An 18,929-nucleotide genomic window follows, 5' to 3' on the forward strand; every position below is an offset into this window, starting at 1 on the left:
AAAGGAAAGGAAGGGAAGGGAAGGGAAAGGAAACAAAAGGAAAGGAAGGGAAGGGAAAGAAGGAAAGGAAAGGAAAGGAAAGGGAAGGAAAGGAAAGGAAAGGAAAGGAAAGGAAAGGAAAGGAAAGGAAAGGAAAGGAAAGGAAAGGAAAGGAAAGGAAAGGAAAGGAAAGGAAAGGCACTCCCGTTCATCACCTGACACCAGAGAGTCCCATCTGCATTGAGGCAAGACCCGCTTCTCCATTAGATATTTGGAGTGCAGTGCCTAAGGCCACAGCCACCAAGGGGCCATGGAAATGTTTAATTTCTTTCAAAACCAGAAAAAAATAATAAATATAGTCCACCCTGGGTTAGGTTTGTCTTTGTACCAAGGCAGTCATAAAATGCAATTTTTAATATTTGTCTTATGGAGGAAGAGGGTCTAGAAGGCAAAAATGCTCAGCATCTGTGAGAATCGTAACATGGTGATGCCTTTGGTGTAGCTCTCAAGTCACCCAGAACTGATCCGCACAATGGAATTCTTGGTCACACTGCACAAATGCGCTGCCACTCAGCTATCCGGCCTTGAGCCTCTGGTTTTTCATGGGACTAACTACAATAGGCAACATTTACTGAGTTACTCAGGCTGTGTGGAGAGTGCTTTGTGTTTGATATTTCGTGCAATCCTAAAATGAAGCAGTGACAAAAGTTGAGTCCCGTGCAGTAGTGGATGCAATTGCTAGCAGTTAACTGTCAGGGCACAATGCCATCGTGCAGCAATTGCTAGCAGTTAACTGTCAGGGCACAATGCCATCGTGCAGCAATTGCTAGCAGTTAACTGTCAGGGCACAATGCCATCGTGCAGCACCCAGCTCTGCACTGTACACCACAGTACCGCCCTCCCCAAGTGTATCTCCCCACTTAGAACCTTAGTTTCTCTGTCTGAAGAATGGGGCTATTTTATAAAACACCCCATCATCAACATATTGAGTAAAAATAGCTGTGAACCTGTGTTAACTTCCCATTTCTGTGAAAAATGCCTAAGAAAATCAATCTGAAGGAGAAGATGTTTACCTTTGACTCACAGTTTCAGAGATTTTAGTACATGGCTGGTTGGTTTTACTGCTTCAAGCCTAAGATGGCACAAAACATAAGGCACAAAACATAAGACTCAAAAGGGTATCAAGGAGCTAAGCTGTTTACTGAGTAACAGCAGGGAAAGAGGTAAAGAAGCAGAGGGGAAGGGGCCAGGACAAGACGGCCCCTCCCAGGGCAGGCCCCCTTTTCCTCCAGCGAGGACCCATGACCTAGTTTCCAACACCTCCTAATAATGACATCAAATTATGAGTTTATTCATGGGCTAATCCACGGATGAGCTTAGAACTCTCCTGATCCGCACTCTGAAGACTCTTGCCCTGGACACCGACCCTTCCACACACACATTTTGGAGACGTTTCAAATCCAAACTCTCACAGGACTCACTGGAGCCTCCCTCCACCCCCAAACTCTTTGACGCTGTCCTTTCAGTCCTGCCGGTGAGTCAGAATCACCTGGAGGGCTTGGTCTTGATCCATTTGTGCTGCTGCAATAGAATACCAGAGACAAGGTGATTTGTAAAGAACAGAAAGGTCTGATTTCAATATTCTGCATGTAGATGTCTAGTTTTCTTGGCTCCATTTCTTTAAAGAAGCTATCTTTTCTCCAGGGTATGTTTCCAGCCATTTTGCCAAGAATCAGATGACAATAGTTGCATGGGTTTTATTTCTGTGTCTTCCATTCTATTCCCTTGGTCTATATATCTGTTTTCACACCAGTGCCACACTGTTTTTGTTATTATGACTTTGTAGTAGAATTTAAATTAGGTATGGTGACACCTCCAGTATCACTTTTTTTGTTCAGTAGTGTTTTGACTATTCTGGGTGTTTTGGGCATCCATGTGAATTTTAGGATTGTTTTTATAGTTCTAAGAAGAATGTTGTTGGTGTTGGGATAGGGCTCACACTGACTCTATGGACCATGTTTGGGATTATGGACATTTACAGTATCTGTTCCGCTGATCCTTGAATAAGTGAAATCTTTCCATTTTCTAATGTCTTCTTCAACAATGTTCTTCAGTGTTCTGTAATTTTCGTTACAGATATTCCTCATTTACCTGTTTAACGGCTGTTCAGACTTACTATCAAATCACATACTTTGGACTTACAACCCAAATCTGGTCTTATGAGGCAGGCACATCAGTGACAGTGTGGCCTGATGGTGGCCTCTTCTACAGCACAATACTGTAATTTTTGCTGATTGTGCTGTACACTACAGTACTACAGTTTTATTTTCTGTTATATATACGTTACAGTATTGCATGTAAAAGTAATACAAATAAAAGCAAAATCCAGTTGGAGTTCCCTTTGTTCTGAATATGGTAATATACATACCATATACAATTCCTCACTTAGTGACCAATGCATTAAATGACCTATTCGCAGGACCCTGACTTGCTCATTAAATGAGGACTGTCTACATCGCAGCCTTTCACTTCCTTGGTTAAGTAGATCCCTAGGTGCTATTTTTCAAGCCTATTGTGAATGCTGTTGTGTTTTCTGATTTTTTTTCCCAGTGATTCATTATTGGTGTACAGGAAAACTATTGATTCTTGAGTGTTGATTTTGTGTCCCGCGGCTTTGTTGCACTTGTTCAGCCAATGAAAAGTTCATCTGGTGAAGTTTTTAGGGTCTTTAAGGTAAAGGGTCATAGCACCTTTAAACAAGGATAATCTGTTTGCGGCAGTCTGTAGGCTGAGCTCCACCTCCATGGTTATGGGCGTGTGCTAAGGCAATGTGGTCAGCCAAAGGACGGCATGCACATCCCACATCTCCAATGTTTTGGTACCAGGAGTGAGGGTGTGGGAGGGCTTGGGTTGTCTGAGATGCCTTTTGCTACCTCCTCTGGTGGCAGGTCTGGACTGCGTGTCCTGGTTTTGGAGGTCACCAGTTTTTGCTTGTGGAGGCACGTTTGGAAAACTGTCCTAAAAGGCATTTACTGTGAATGCTCCCAAGGAGAACAGGGGTGGTCGTGCACATGGAGTCCACACTAGGATGAAAAGCTGTCGGTATCCAGTTCTGCACCCACCATCCCAGCAGGGGCACTCCAATTCCAGAATCCTGCTCTCCCAAAAAATCTCATGCAGCTGGACTATATTGCTATCACCATATTCAAACCACTGCTTTTGCTGCTGACATTTCCCTCCACCCGGCTGGATGCACTCACCAACAACTAAACTTTAAGGTGCTTGAAACTGCCCAGTCTTCTCAAGCCTAGAGTCTAGTTCCCCACCCCAAGCCACTGGAGCATTTCCTGTTCCCCCTTATCTTAGTGTGTATCACAGCCATCAATCCCTTGGACCCAAGCTAACTCACAGAGTGGGTACCTTCTGCTTCCCAGGAGAGAAGTGGGCACTGTATCTTGCAGATATAGAGAGTAGGGAAGCTTCTATTCTTTCATGCAGCCGCATCAAAAGGGGTTTCTTAAATCTGCAGAGAAAGGTTGGGAATTACCCCTCCTGTGCCAGGTCAGTTGAAATTTTTGTTTTCCCCCTGTGGCACCGGGAATTGAACTCAGGGCCTTGTGCTTGCCAGGCAGGCGCTTATACCACTGAGCTATATCCCCAGCCCCCGTGCCAGGTCAGTTGGCAGAACTCGGGTCACCCTCCGCACAGGTTGTTCATCTGTCCAGTAGCTGAGTTTGCATTTTTAAAGAATATGCTGAGATTTTATTTTCTTCAGCCACAGAAGAGGGGGCTTCCCTCTCTCCTGAGCTGCCCGGCATTCAGCGCTGAAGTGTGATGCTGGCTCTCTCTCACTATCCTACTCGAGTTGTATTCCAGCAGTTTCCCACGGTCCCCCATCCCCTCGTACGGCCACAATGACTTAGATGTTGAATTAGGTGAATATCACAGAGCAGGCCTTGAGTCCTGCTTGCTCTTAGTCTGCCACGATGGATCTTGTTTTTAATTTTGAGACAAATCTCCTAAGTTGCACAGGCTAGCCTTGAAATTGCCATCCTCCTGCCTCAGCCTCTGGAGCAGCTTGGATTACAGAAATGTGCCACCGTGCCAAGACCAAACTCACTTTTATGATAAACCTGCCCTCGTGACCACAAACCTACCTGCACTACCAACATCGGTGCCTGTACAAGGGCAGAGTCCTCCTGACTCAGTCACTTTCTAAAAGTGCCCCCTCGGCTCTCAACAGTACTACGCCGGGGATTAATTTTAAGAAGTTCAGTTGCAACATATGCACCTGGAGGGACACGCTGCCATCGGCTACTTATGAAAACACCGCGCCCCGCTCCCGATTTTCTACGCAATCGTCTTAAAGGCAGTGTCTGTTGCAGGACTCAACATCACGGCCCACTGGAGGAACATTTATTTCAGGGCTTAGTCCTGTGAATAATTCGCTATTTCTAAGAAGCTCCCAGGTGATGTTGGTGCTGCTGCCCCACGTTCACACTTCACAGACCCCTTTCCATGTGTTCTGAGCCTTCCCAGCTGATGGAAGGCTCTTCACACCACACGGGCAGCACCTGGAGAATCAAGGCCCTGAGACCCAGGAGGAGCTCAGGACTAGAGCAAGTGCTTTCCGTGGGCCAGGCCCTGGGCTCCATTCTGAGCAGAAGAAAAATGAAAAACAAGACCCAGAGCCCTGTGCGGCACTCCCCCTGAGAAGACCAAGTCTGTATTTTAGGGGCGTGTAGAGGGTGCGGTGATTAACCCTTCTTGAAGGAAATGGTGAACATCTTAGTCACGAAATACTGCTCCAATTTCTCCGGGGTTTGCCCCATGATGCTGGACATCGTTCACCACTCCCTCCTGCCATCCAGCCTGAGTTTGGTGCCCAGAATCCCATTTTTGCTGCTTGTCTCTTTGGCGAGTTCTTTATCCTCCCGACTGCATTTTCCTAAGCCTCCTCTCTCTCTAGGATCAGCAACCTCAGCATCCTCCAAGAGCTCACCAGGAATGCACACTCCCAGGCCCTAGCCCTAACTTCCTGAAGCAGAGCCTGCTGTGCAGCAACATCTCCAGTTGGTTTTCATGGACCTCAAGTTTTTCTTTTCTTAAGGTTCTCAAATATACCTCCGCAGGCCCACACACTTCAAATCTCAGTTTAGCAACCCAGTTGTCTGGTACGTTACCTCCACAGAGCTGATGCCCCGGGAGCTCCAGCTCTCCGACGTCAAACTCATGTGCTTCTCTGCCATGAGCTGTCCCCACTGCACACCACACACCTCTCACTTTGCTGCCTTTATCAACAGTACCGGCAGCGGACACACAGCCACGCGCGGACAGGCAGGAGGTAGGAGAGAAACAGACTGGGTGTCAGCCGCTTTGTCCAACAGGCCAGCCGCTGAAGGCCACCATCGGGAAGTACGGCTTCAGTGTTGCCAGGCTGTGACTCTGTAACCGAGCTCTCTCGATTTTATTGTGGCAACAAATTCTTTTTAAGCCATGAGAGCCGAAAACAAACAAGAAAACTCCTGTTTAATCCTATTTTGGTCCTGTGCTCAAAACCAACTTATCATTGGCTTTCTCTTCTTCCCTACACCTCCATCTTCTCAATCGCTATCAAGACCTACCTGTCACCATCCCTAAGTCCTAGTCTTCATGTTCTTTTACAAGTGACTGCACACGCCCAGGAATGTGCAGTAACATTGGTATCCTGACCTCCGTCTCTTGACAGTAAAATCTACCTAACAATTGCCACGTTTAAAGCACTGCTCCAATCATGGATATGGCCTGTCCCAAACCCTTTGGACTCCCCCTGGCCTCTTGCTATTAAAATCCTAGCTAAATAGGTTTCTGAGGCAAGCTCCCAAAGTTTAGACAAAGGTGGTGGTGGCTGTGGAAATGGAAAGAAACAGGTTTGAGAGATGTTTAGGAATTCAAGTCAGCAGCACAGCACAGCAGAATCCAGCGTAGAGCAAATTATCTCCTATTTTCTATCAAAGCCCTGGATTTGGGGCATCTAACTGTGCACCTGAGTTTGCAGACCAGCAGCCTGGAGGTCAAATCTGTTGTTTCATCTGCGTTGCTTTTAAAAAACAAACAGCACTGCACTGTCTAAATATAGTAATTACATACCAAAATTAGAACTTCTGCCTTAAAAAATAGCAGTCACAAACCTAGATCAAAATGTCCATGTGGCAACTACTGCCTGAGACTTGTGACAGTCCTCAGCTGCCGTGCATGTGGTTTACCGGTCTGCAAGTTCACTAAGGACAACAAAAGGCTACAGACATTTTAGAAGTAAATTTTGTAAAGACATTTAGCCAGTTATTTAAATCAGGTAAGTGTTCATTAAAATTTCTCAATTTTTCATCACCCTTCTCTGCCAGCTCTTCCACAGGACACCCCAGGTCCACCCACTCAGCACCCTGTAAGACTGATTTTACAGCCACCTCTGGATTCTGGTTAGTTTGGTCAATCATGGGACCGGGTAGCGCTGGAGGAAGACAGAGCCCAGCGGGCCCTCATCCCCTGGCTCTACCACTGCAGAATGTCACAGGTGCTGTGCTCCTGCCAATAAAGGGACTCTTTCCCAGGGTTCCCGATGGCAGGGTCAGGGGCTCCCCTCGCCTGACTTGTAAGGGTGCAAAAGGCTCCTCATGAATACCCTCCACCACGGCAATTCTGGCTGAAGTTCTTTGAAATTGTCCTAACTTGAGCATGGTCCTACTTCCTGCCGCAGTCTCACAGAATTACGTCCCGTTTCTCCCTCTAGCTGAGTATTAGCCAAACACATTCAGGAATATCCCTGTAAGAGCCACTTCTTAGAATCTGAATACCACTACTGGAGAAGATTTTGTACCAATGTATGTTTGATTCCATGTTACTAAGAATTTTAGGGTCGGGAATGTAGCTCAGGGGCACAACACCTGCCTGGCAAGCGTGAGGTCATGAGTTCCACTCCCAGCATGGAAAACAAAAAATTTTAGCAATTTTATATACTGTCTTTAAGCTTGAATTACTGTTTATGAACATTTAACAGAAAGGTACATATGCAATGTTTATAACCTAGAAGGTTAAAAAATATTTCTTCTAAAATTTTGTACATTAATCCTAAAAATATCCTGTTTGTACCAGGGTCCTTCCACCGGTACTCCGGCCTACCAGTGCCATCTGGTGGAAAGACAACACAACCACATCTTCTAAAGCCTAAATCTACACCTCCTGTGGGTAACAGGAGATAAATGTATTTTTTATTTAAAAAGTAAGTCTAAGCCTGGCGCCTGTAATCCCAGCACCTTGGGAAAATGAGGGGAGGATTGCAAGTCTAAACCCAGCCTGGGCCACCTGGAGACTTAGCAAGACTCTGTCTCGAAAAAAATTACAAAATGCTAAAATAAGGTCTACGGCCGGGGATACAGCTCAGTGGCACAAGCGCCTGCCTGGCAAGCACAAGGTCCTGAGTTTGATTCCCGGTACCAAAAATTAAAAAATAATAAAATAAGGTTTAAAACTTATAATAGAGATATAGCTCTTTGTTTCTAAAATGCTCTTCTATTCTGGTCTATGTTTGTATGAAAACCAACATGTCTTCACATAACTGCACATTACCCACTCTTTTAGCAAAACCTAAGACACTGGTATATGTTAAAGACATGCTAAGTGCCTGACTATGTAAATTACATATTTAAATATATACACACATACTTTTTAGTAAATGACAAAGTTTTAGTTGTGAAATACGTACAGTATAAGCTGCAGGACTTTACATTTTCAGAGGGCTTTCACCATCCTTAGACAGCAAACAGAATCAGACATACAAACAACAGGACACAACCGTTAAGTTTTCTATAAATGAAAATTGCAACAAGTATTCTGAAGAACATAGAGACATACAACATTGCTTAACTGATTTTAATAATATGACATAAAACCCCTAGGCTTAACATAACCATTATGCAAAATACACAGATGAATACTGCCTTCTCTTAAAAATATAAAATAAGCAAAGACATGTGAAAATAGGCAAGTTTCCATTAAATAAATGAAAATTTTAAAAAAAGAAACTTTTCCTCTCCATGTCATCTGAAGAAGGGAAATTATCATTTTAAACAATATTCAAGTTTATTAAACAAATTTAAAAATGAGTTATAAAACGTTTAACTTTCATCAGCTTCAAGGTTTATGTTGCTGCCAAATTTTGCATATAATTGAACTTTCAAGTCTGCTAACACCCGCTGAATTGATTCTACTCTGGATTCTAAGGCGTCAATTTCTTCTTGCAAGTTTTTCTGAAAAAAAAAAAAAAAAAAACAGTTGAAGTTAGTTCTATTCAGCTGGATGACTTCTGAGCAACTGTGTTTGAACTAATATTTCAGAAGAATTTTCTAAACTTAGGCAACTAAATAACAATGATCATTATATCTAAGACAAAAAAATCCAAATGTGAGCATTTTTAATTCAGATACATATTTACTTATCACAACACAATGATTTTTTTCAGTTTCTGCTGGTCTAAAAGCCACAGTAGCTAAAGAAAATTAATTTCTACATTACATGCTAATAAAGAAGGACCCACATATACAGACATCTCTAAATAGTTTATCATAGGCGTGGCTAGCTTCCACACAGCTTCTGCTAACTTCCCACAAAAATAACTAGGCAGAAGAAATGATAACAATTCAGTTCCACTAATAATTGGTAATAGTAACTTATGGTCAAAATCTGGCAGAAATTTTCACTGACTATAAGGGCCCTGATGCTAAACTTTGGAAGAGAGTCGGAAGAAGTACTTCCTTTTTTTTTTGTCTTTTTGAGACAGGGTCTCGCCGTGCAGTTCAGGCTGGCCTTGAGCTCACTTTGTAGCCCAGGCTGGCCTTGAACTTGCAACGATCCTCCTGCCTCAGCCTCCCCCTCCCAAGTGCTGGGATTACAGGCATGCGCCACCACGCCCAGCAGAAGTACTTCCCTTATAAGACACAGCTTCACCCACAGGAAATGCTGCCTAGGTTCAAAGAAAGAATTTTTCCTGAACATTCGAAGAAACTAAAATCTTACAAGTCATACCCACTAACATTAGGAGCAAAAGAATACTTAGCACTGGCAATGTTACTCTTAAAAACCCGGCCAATGGTCAGGAATGGTGGCACAGACCTCTAATCCCAGCACAAGGGAGGCTGAGGCACAAGGATCACCTCTAGTTTAAGGCCACCCTCAACTACATAGCAAGACCCTGTCTCCAAACAAAAAAGAAAGAAATTTGGCCAATGTTCCTCAATGCACGGACCCCAGAGCAGTGTCCATGCAGAATCACCTAAGGCAGTGGTGACAAATCTATGGCACGTGTGCCACAGCAGGGTATTTGTTATCACTGAAAGCTCTAAAAGGTTTGCCATCACTAATCCAGGAACTTGCTAGAAGTACAGTTTCTGGGATCCCACCCAAGACCTCCTGAATTAGAACTTCTTTGGATAGGCTCCCACAATCTGAATTTGTAGAAACCCCTGAGGGTGATTATTATGGCTTCTACCTAAACGTCCTCCCACCGAAGCCTCATGTGCTCATGGGCAGAGCTCTGGGGAGGTGGCTGGGTCGTGGTGTGTGATGCTGGATGAGGGTATGTGATACGGGGATTACAAGTATGTGATAACTAAGTTGGTTCGGCACAGTTCTGGGTGTGGATAATGGAAGCCCCACCCTGGCTTTGGGTGGTACCAATCAACAGGGTTGTAGCCTCGATGGAATACAAAGGGAGAGAGAAGAAAGGCAGGCTTGCTGCTGCTGCTGCTGCTGCTTGCTGCCTTCTGCCAGCTCTGCCATGGCGTTTCATCTCTGCCAAGCCTCTCTACCATGCCACCCTGATATGGAGCCAGCCTATTATGGACTGAAAGCTCTACAAACTATCAGCTGAGATAAACCTTTCCTCCTTTAACTTATGAGTGCTGAGTATTTTGTCTCAGCGATGAGAAAAGTAACTACAACAGTCACCCTGACTCTGATGCACGCTACAAATCCGAGAACCACTATCACAAGACAAAAAACAGAAATAAGACATAAATCTACTGGAAAGTAGACAACACTTCTACACCTAGAAAACCCAATGTAGTAACTCCCTGATTTACAAACATTTGAGTTGCAAACTTTCACAGATATGAACGGAGCTTGCACTGTAAACATTCACAAATGCGAACAAGTCACAGACATACCTAACGTCTGCGGGACACTGTCACAGCTGTGCTTACTGTACAGTGCTCACTCAGAGCCCAAGACGTCCGGAAGCCAGAGGAAAAGCAGCGGTGCCAAGGAGGGGACCGCTAGGAAGCACAACACAATGTACGTGGTATATCTGTGTCAAAGGTGTGTGAGGGGCTGGGGATTTAGCTCAGTGGCAAAGCGCCTGCCTGGCAAGCGCAAGGTCGTGAGTTCGGTTCCCGGTACCGGAGAAAAACCAAAAAAAAAAAAAAACAAAGGTGTGTGAGACTCACTTTATCACTTACAAAGGAATCTGACTTATGAACATTCTCCCGGAAAGGAACTCATTTGTAAGCCATGGACTTACTATATGTAAAATAAGACACTAGAAAATTATTCTAAAATTATACTCAACCCTCAAAATCCCCAAAACTCTAGGACAGCAGTGTGCAAATGACAGCCCACAAGCCAAATCCAGCCTCAAGTTCCTAGTTACAAGGTTTCCCGGGAATATAGGCATGCACATTCATTTACATGTGTTACTTTCAAAGTAATCGTGACAGAGACTACATGGCCCACAAAGCCTAACATCTGTACATTCCAGCCCTTCACCCAGTTTGCTCACCCCTAAGTCAACATAAAGCACAATTTATCCAAACTCAATTGGCAGAGCTGTCCAGGATCCAGCCGCAGCTTCCGATGTTCCCCCAAATGTTCCAGCAAACAAGACTCTCGGTTCTACATTCACTTTATAACCACTCACACACGCTGTGTGTTCTGAGTGGAGCCCACTCCAACCCTTCCTGACTGGCACTCACCTATTCTTTGACTCTTCTACCATCCCTTTCCCAGGAAACCCTCCCCAACCCTTGCTGTCTAGACCAGTATAGCCGAGGCTCCCTGGCTTTCCTGAAGCCACCAGCGATGCATACCACTTCCTACTCCTTAGTAGTTCCTCTTAGTTTTCTCTTTGCGTCGAGGCTCCATGCTCCGTGCACAGGAACCTGGCCTTCTCTGCTGTCCACTACAGCCCTAGTACAAGGCAGAACCTGACACAGGTAAGCACTCGGTGAATACTTCTGGAATGAATGAATGAATGAATGGCAAAATTAGGGTCAGTATTTACACATACATTGTTATACTGTTATGATTAGATGTCCCCCAATGTCTCATGGAGTCATAGGGTTTTTCTGGAGGTGGCTGAATCTAGAGCGTGTGACTGATTCATAGTGCAACGCTGCGATTCAGGGTGCTGGGATTAGGGTGGGTGATTGCTGGATCAGTTCACAGACTGGATTGGCACTGCCCTAATCCCACTAGACTGGATACAATACAAGAAACAGAAAAAGATTTGTCTCGATCGCCTGTTGCTTTTGCTGTCTTTCACCACCATGAACGGTTGTTCCCCTGCCATGTGCCACCCTGCCTTGGAGCCAGCTGATTATGGACGGAAACCTCTACAAACTGTGAGCTAAATAAACCTTTTTCCCTTTAACTCTGAGAGTCAGGTATTTATATGGCAGGCAGGCATTCATGATAAACAAAAAAATCATAACCTGTATTGAAATACTTCTAATAGGGGCAGAGCATTTTGATACAGTTAAAAAATTAAATCACGGTTCCCGGTACCGGAGAAAAACCAAAAAAAAAAAAAAAATTAAATCATAAAATTTGACTAAGAAAGAAATAACTTAAACATGAAAGAGATATAAAATGTTTCCATATAGAAAGTTCCTGGAGTAAAAGGGTTAGTTCTTCCCAAGGTTTATCAGACGTGGGCATAATGCATGGAAAGTACTGGGAAATGTTTAGCAGCCACAAACTTCTCGTGCACAGTGTGGTAGGGGCTTCTCTTAGACAGCTGCAGGGGGGCGAATTACAGTAATTCCCCGTACTACAACTACCACCTGTCTCACATATTATCTAAGAACCAAAGAGTCTGACCCAGTAATCACACTTCGATGATTATTTCTTCGAAACAATTTTCGAAATGTGAACAAAGACATACAAGAAAGCTCACTGTGACATTACTGTAAGAAAATATTGGGAACAAATTAATGTTAACAAGACATAGCCAAATCATTGCCCATCAACATAGCATTAAAAAGGATATTAAACAAATCACAGAGAAATGATGCTGTTAAAGCCTATGTACCTGACCCAGAGAAGCATCCCCATGGGCATCTGCTAAATAAACATTAAATGGCAGAGAAAATGTCCCCAGAAGAATGTTAACTGACCGATGTGGGAAACGAAACTCCCCCAGAGAAACGGGGAGAGAAGTAACAGAAGTACAAGAAAATATTCACTGTGAATGGTCGTCTCCGGGCAGAGGGATTGGGGAGAACTTCTCTTTTCTACTTTATAATATGCTGTATCTTCTAAATACTTTTAAGGTGCAGTCCTAGAGCCAGAAGCCCACTCGCTGCCTATGAATCCCTTGGAAGGAAGTGCTATGACCTCTTAAGCCTCTAATCCTCGTTCTGCATTGGGATAATAACAGATCACGGTCAGGATTCAATAAAATCACGCTGGGAAAGCCCCAGAGTCCACCCGGTCATTACATCACACCAGTAAGCGCTAGCTGGCGTCCATTCCAGCTCCACTTATAACGGCAAGCTCTTCATGATGACATAACCCTCATTTAAGAATCAGACCCCTGCATACCTTTGCTTCTTCTAACATTTCCTGTGTTTCTTCTTGCGAATGGCTAATGAAAACATCACCGATCTGATACGGTATCATTAAGCAGTCATCTTCTGCGAGCATGATGTCATCGCAAGCATCTTCTAAATTCTGGAGTTGCTTCTACAAACACAAAAGCAAACAATGAAAGCAAAATTCCCTGCCAGAAGAGCCAATTTTAACTTTGGGAAACTAACTCCCTGAGAAAGCCTTTTGCATTAATGTCTCACACTCAGGTGACACTTCATACGGAATCGTTTCTGCGCTAGCACACTAGATACTTTCAGACTGCTAAAGCACCCTACTGGGAACTGCAGTTATCTGTGGTCAAAATTTCCCACTCTGTGACTTCTTCCTTCCCACACAAACAAAACCAAACAAATCAGAAAACAACCTATTTTCTCAGCTGTGCATGCTGAGGTGTACATAAACAATAACTTTAATTCCCCCACTCAAACATACTTCAACTGGACTTCAACTCAGGAGGACTGAGGTGCAGACTGGCCATGGGCCTCCGAGTTTCGGGGCGGCGGCAGCCTCGGCTGAGATGGGGCAGCCTGCACATACAGGAGACGGCCAGCTCAGGATCAGTGGGGACAGAGCTGTCTCACTCCTGGCCAGCTCCTCTCAGCTGAGCTTCTCCAGCTTCTTCCTGGGGGCCCAGCCTCAATTTAAGGCCTGCACCAATTCTGCTCACCATCTCCACATCCCTTGAAAAATGGCTTTCTACTTTAACTAGAGTGGATGGTACCATCAGCAATGAAAGGCCCAGAGAAAAGATAATTACTTGTTAAGGAATCCAGTTTTGAAAAGGCATGGTATAAAAAACTTCTTTTTCTGAAATACGATAAATACGTCCAATACCTTTTTTACTTCTATTTCTTCTTTTAGCTCTGTGATTCTACTCGTATTCCGCGCAAATTTGTTTATCTTTTGTTGATCTTCGAAAGTAACATTGACGTCCTCTGCAGCCTAAAAAAGTTAATATTCGCAAAATGTTTAATGCAGAAATTAGAGCTTAGCTTTGTATATTATTGCAAAATAACTCAAATTACTTGCCTCCATAGAATCAAGCATATCACAAGTTACAGAATATCACAAGCAAACCCCTTACCTATTTTTGCTGCATGAGCTTAAGATCTATTCACACATCTACATTAAACATTTGCAAAATGTTTAATGCAGAAATTAGAGCTTAGCTTTGTATATTATTGTAAAATAACTCAAATTACTTGCCTCCATAGAGTCAAGAATATCACAAGTTAGAATATCACAAGCAAACCCCTTACGTATTTTTGCTGCATAAACTTAAGATCTATTCACACATCTACAACCTTCTTATAGCCCACAGAACAATCCTTACACTACAAAACAAATGTCAAATACAAACAAGTCCTAAAAAGATGGAAGTTAGCTTACTTTTGGCTGAGAACATAATTTTCCAAGTTGGAGCACTGTTTCATTAAGATAACTCAGGAAGCAAAAAGTCAGTCAGTCACCAATTAATGTTTGCAAATGCCTCATACTAGATTTTTTTCCGAAGACTTAAAATTTGTATGAGCTGACTATAGAGACCAGAAGCCTGACTGTTTCTAGTGTTTAGTCGGCCTGACAAACAGGCTGGAGGGTCACTAGCCACTTCAGTGCTTACACTCCATACATAGTAAAAACAACTGTTTAGAACCTGTTTACAAGACTTCATAAGGTATGGTTCACTACAAAATGGTTACAACTGTACACTTAGTGCCAAAAATTAATACTTACTACAGTTAAATTTGCAATCGGGATATAAAGAGTGCTGGCTGACAAAGTATCCACGCAATACTAAAAATAACAGCTGACACTGAGTGAGCTCTCACTTTGTGCCAGGATTTTCACAAGCATGTCATCTTTGCTAACGCTCCCACAGTCTGCACAAGGGACACCACCAGCACTGTTCTACAGACTGTCATCCCCATGAACAACTTCACAAGCATCAGGCTCATCATCAGACCCAAAGCACATCCTAAAACATCCTTCCCATCGTCAGAGGTACACCTCTGAGTGTTCAGCCCTGTATGGTTTTTATGAATATGGAATCGGGGAACACGGAGCTCCACTGAAGAAACCGACAGAACACCTTTATGTGGGTGTCTTGGCACACACGTCACTTCACCTACGTGAGAACTGAATTTCTTAAGCACAGAGAGAACAAAGAGTTCTAAAGAATTCCTGCTTGCCTGAAGTGTTTATGCCACTTTACTTAAATAGCGAGCCCCCTTATTGTGTATTTATAGATGCATTTGTCATTGTGCGGGCTTTAAGGGGTAGTTCGCGTGAAAACACCCAGCACAGAGCTTCCCTGACACACACCCGCGGTGACGGTTTCTCAACTGGAATCTACATCTTGCTGGATCACACTCAAGTATTCAGTTCCGAACTGAAAAGTGCTGGGGAGGATCTGGCCACCTGCCTTCTATCTTCCCAAAGCAGAAGTTTCCTGTGGCAGCCCCAGCAAACTGTAGCCACCAGCAGGTACGTGGCTCCTGGGGCCCAATTCCTCACGGCGGTGGGGGAGTGAAATGCGCACCTCTGCACCTGCGGCCCTGGGCTGGGGGGTCCACAGAAGGTAAGAAGCACCACCTGCGATGGCCAACAGCAGTGGGCTCCGTTTCACTCTCCTTGTTCTACAACCCTTCTCTCATGAACCCACATTTTGGCAGAGAGAGGGTGTAATTCTGACACGGGGGTCCAAAACACCAAGAGGTCGCTTTATTCCCTGAAATCACAGGTAAAACGGCATGTGAGGCCAGTGCATTCTGCAAGGCCCTTCAGAGAGGCCCTGTGTCATCATAACCACGAGTTGTTTTCTCACACTCAGGCAGCAGAGCTGGGGAAAGTAAGAATGGGTTCCAATCCACGCAAGCAGGAACCAGACACAATTACTCACTTCTCCGAGAGTTCCTCAGATTTGTCACCTGTGAAGCGAAGGGGCTGGGCGACACAATGGGACTGAGCGCTGAGCCCGGGGATGCAATCGCCTTGCAGTGAATGATAAACACTATCTCCTCAACACTGGCTATCAAAAACCATTACAAAGGACGGACAAATGCAGATCTACATGGAAATTCTGCTAGGCCTAAGAGAAATCAGACTGCTCAAGAGGCAAGGGAAGGGCTGGGGATGTAGCTCAGTGGTAGAGCACTTGCCTAGTATGTGCAAGGCCCTAAATTCAATCCCCAGCACAAAAAAAAAAAAAAAAAAAAAAAAAAGTCAAGAGAAAACACAAATTCCTGGGCTGACTACACCTTCTTCCTGACCGCTGATGCCTTAAGAGGATTATAAGGCTGGGCGTGGTGGCACATGGCTGTAATCTCAGCACTCAGGCAGCTGAGGCAGGAGGATCGCTGTGAGTTTGAGGCCAGCCTGGGCTACAAAGTGAGTTCAAGGCCAGCCTGAACTGAAAAGTGAAACTCTGTCTCCAAAAAGACCAAAAACAAAGAGGATTATAAGGGAGTGAACCACCCTCAGGTACATCCCAGGTACTGACGGCCGGGTCACCCAAAGGAAGCTGCAGTCCACTTCAGTCTGCTTTTATCTGCTAAGGGTACTGACCAAGGCACCGTAATGCGAACTTGCACCTTTCGCACACCATCTCCCCATCTTCTCTGACTTCTCGAACTCCGTTTCAGCCCCCATCTCAATACTTTTCCTTCACAGTTCTCGTCAGGGTTGGAAATGTTAGCTCCTTCTGCGACTGCGTGAGTGATGCCGTACTTTCCCCAATGCACTTAACAAGGATTTCATAGTGTTTGCTACATGCCCAGCACTGTGACAAGGAAGTCTATCACTAACACTGGTTGGTTTACATTCTTGGCGGGAGAGGTGGAAAAAACCAAGACGAGGGCCGGGGATACAGCTCAGTGGCACAGTGTCTGCCTGGCAAGCACAAGGTCCTGAGTTCGATTCCCGGTACCAAAAAAAAAAAACCAGGATGAACAAGACAATGTTTGATGGTGATAAATGTGATAGTGATGGTAACACAGTTTTTTTTGGTGGGGGGTTTAGAGATGCGAAGTGAAGGGTTTCTTTAGCCAGCAGTCCAAGATGGTCTCTCCCTGAGAAAGACACTACTTATACTGAAGACCACGAACAGAAAGCAGAGTGGCCTAGAACCAGAGCATGGGTTAAAGAGGACAGGTCTGCATCATCTTCCATAAACATTCCACCAACACAGTTAGGACCAACTGGGGGGGTAAAATGTGTTACAAATGTAAAGAGTTCCAGACCGCAAATACTCTGCTGATTAACAGACTCAAAGGGCTATCCCTGTAGACCTGCATGTCCTTCCCTTGAGACAACAGAGGGAGGAAGTACGCAGGAACGCTAACCTATCAGAAACAGTTCTTCAAGCAGGAAACATCAGGAGGGCTGTGTGTCCACGCAGCAAGGCCTAAGGGCACCGAGATAATGACTCTTTTGGTTATGGCCCCCACCAACCCCACTCTACGTCCTCAGGCTCCTCTTCCCTTGATTCTGCTGCTCCAGCCTTCTTTCCTGAAAGCTCCCAGGGCATCCCAAGACACTCTCTCTACCTGTGCCTTACTCCCTTCCCTGCTCCCCCTCCCCTTCCCAAATCACCGACACATCCCCCCCTCTTCTCTGACTTCAGACCTCCTTTCAGCCCTCATCTCACCGTACTTTTCCTTCATGGCTCGGAGTTGGAAATTTTAGTTTCTTACGTGACTATTTGAGTACTGTAATCCCTTACTTGCCCCAAAAGCCGCTGTGAGAGAAGAAAGAACGCTATTACCATTGCTATCTCTACCACTTAAAACTAAGATGTGCCACATCACATGCTCAAAAGAAAACCGCTGAATAAATCCTGAAAAAAAAAAGGCCGGTAACCAAAAATTTTGCAAAGTCCAAGGTTCAAGTCATTCTGCCATTTCCTCTAAGTCTACATCATCTATCTACCTGCACTGCAGTCTCCGTGTTAAAAAACAAGCGCTACCTGTAACAGCACCTTCTAGGGCAGTGATGACGAACCTTTCACAGCACTCAATGACAAAAACAGCCGTTGCCATACGCATGTGCGTAGGTTCGCCACCACTGTTCTAGGGATTAAAGCCCTCAACTGACAACAGAGGCCCCAATTTAATAAAATTCTGGAAATAAAGTAACTTCCGCTAGCTTCGACACTTGCCTAAATCACCATGATCCTGCAACCTACTCTGGCACTGAAAAGGAATTTGTGGGTGCTAAGACCTTGAGGGCGAGCGCCTGATCCTGAGTGGACTGACACTTTCCTAGGTTTATCATTCCCTCAGTAGAGGGAAAGTTCGATTATTGGTCACCCGACAGCAAGCAGAGGCACAGACTATGTTGGGCTGGATAGTAGGAGAGGAAAGGGAACATCTTCTAATGTGATTTTTAAAGTGAAATGAAAGCAAACACGCAAAAATCAGAAAGCAAATCCCTTCAGCCAGAATTCTTATCTGAGGTCCCCAGTTTTTTTACACTCTGGACTCAGAATAGCTAAGTCCTAGCTTTGCCTCAGTCCCTCAAGTCTTCCTATCTGCTAAATAAGAATAAAACAGTATATCCAAAAAGGAGATCAAAATAACACACGCAATGCACTACGTTGGAACTCTGCCCAGCACTCGGTAAAAATTCAATAACTACCTGCCCCCCAATTTTATTTTTCTCCTATTCTGAGATCTTTTAAGCATCTAGAAGTCTTCCTGGTTATAAACCTCCGATGGAAGTTTAGTTTGTTCCAGTGGCTAAAAGAGTGTGATGAAGTATCACACGGCATCCCACGAGCACGCACACTTCTCATGTGTCACCTAAAACGCGTATTGAACAGACGTGCTCTGGGTTCGTCCCCAGCTGAGCCGCCCATCAGCTGGGTCACTATAGCACCACCGACACTGGAAAGTGGGGGGCCGCGTCCCTGCAAAGGGGTCGGGAGGATCACAGATGGCCCCGGGCCGCAGGGCCCTGACGCCTCTGCTCCCCACGGTGGCCGGGGTCTCCGTGGGGGCCCCGGATGCGCCCCGGGCGGCGGGCCCGACCCTGGGGGATGCGGGGCCGGGGTG

At 44.8% G+C, this 18,929-nt stretch overlaps 1 protein-coding gene across 2 annotated transcripts in view; it reads right to left on the reverse strand.

The window, feature by feature from the left end:
• Positions 1-7,680: 7,680 nt before the first annotated feature.
• Pfdn4 (prefoldin subunit 4) overlaps positions 7,681-18,929 on the reverse strand; it is an 11,788-nt gene continuing 539 nt past the window's right edge. Inside the window, exons 2-4 of one of the 2 annotated variants that reach the window (XM_005392283.2) lie at positions 13,714-13,821; positions 12,832-12,972; positions 7,681-8,264 (exon numbers count right to left, since the gene is read on the reverse strand). In XM_005392283.2, coding sequence (XP_005392340.1) covers positions 8,133-8,264; positions 12,832-12,972; positions 13,714-13,821 — 381 coding nt within the window. In that variant the 3' untranslated portion in view covers positions 7,681-8,132. Of the gene's footprint in view, positions 8,265-11,096; positions 11,244-12,831; positions 12,973-13,713; positions 13,822-18,929 lie in introns of those variants that run through there. The other variant, XM_013518390.1, reaches the window with a different exon arrangement.

The sequence above is a fragment of the Chinchilla lanigera genome, unplaced genomic scaffold, assembly GCF_000276665.1.
Source record: "Chinchilla lanigera isolate Chin_1 unplaced genomic scaffold, ChiLan1.0 scaffold00044, whole genome shotgun sequence".
Classification (NCBI taxonomy): Eukaryota; Metazoa; Chordata; class Mammalia; order Rodentia; family Chinchillidae; genus Chinchilla; species Chinchilla lanigera.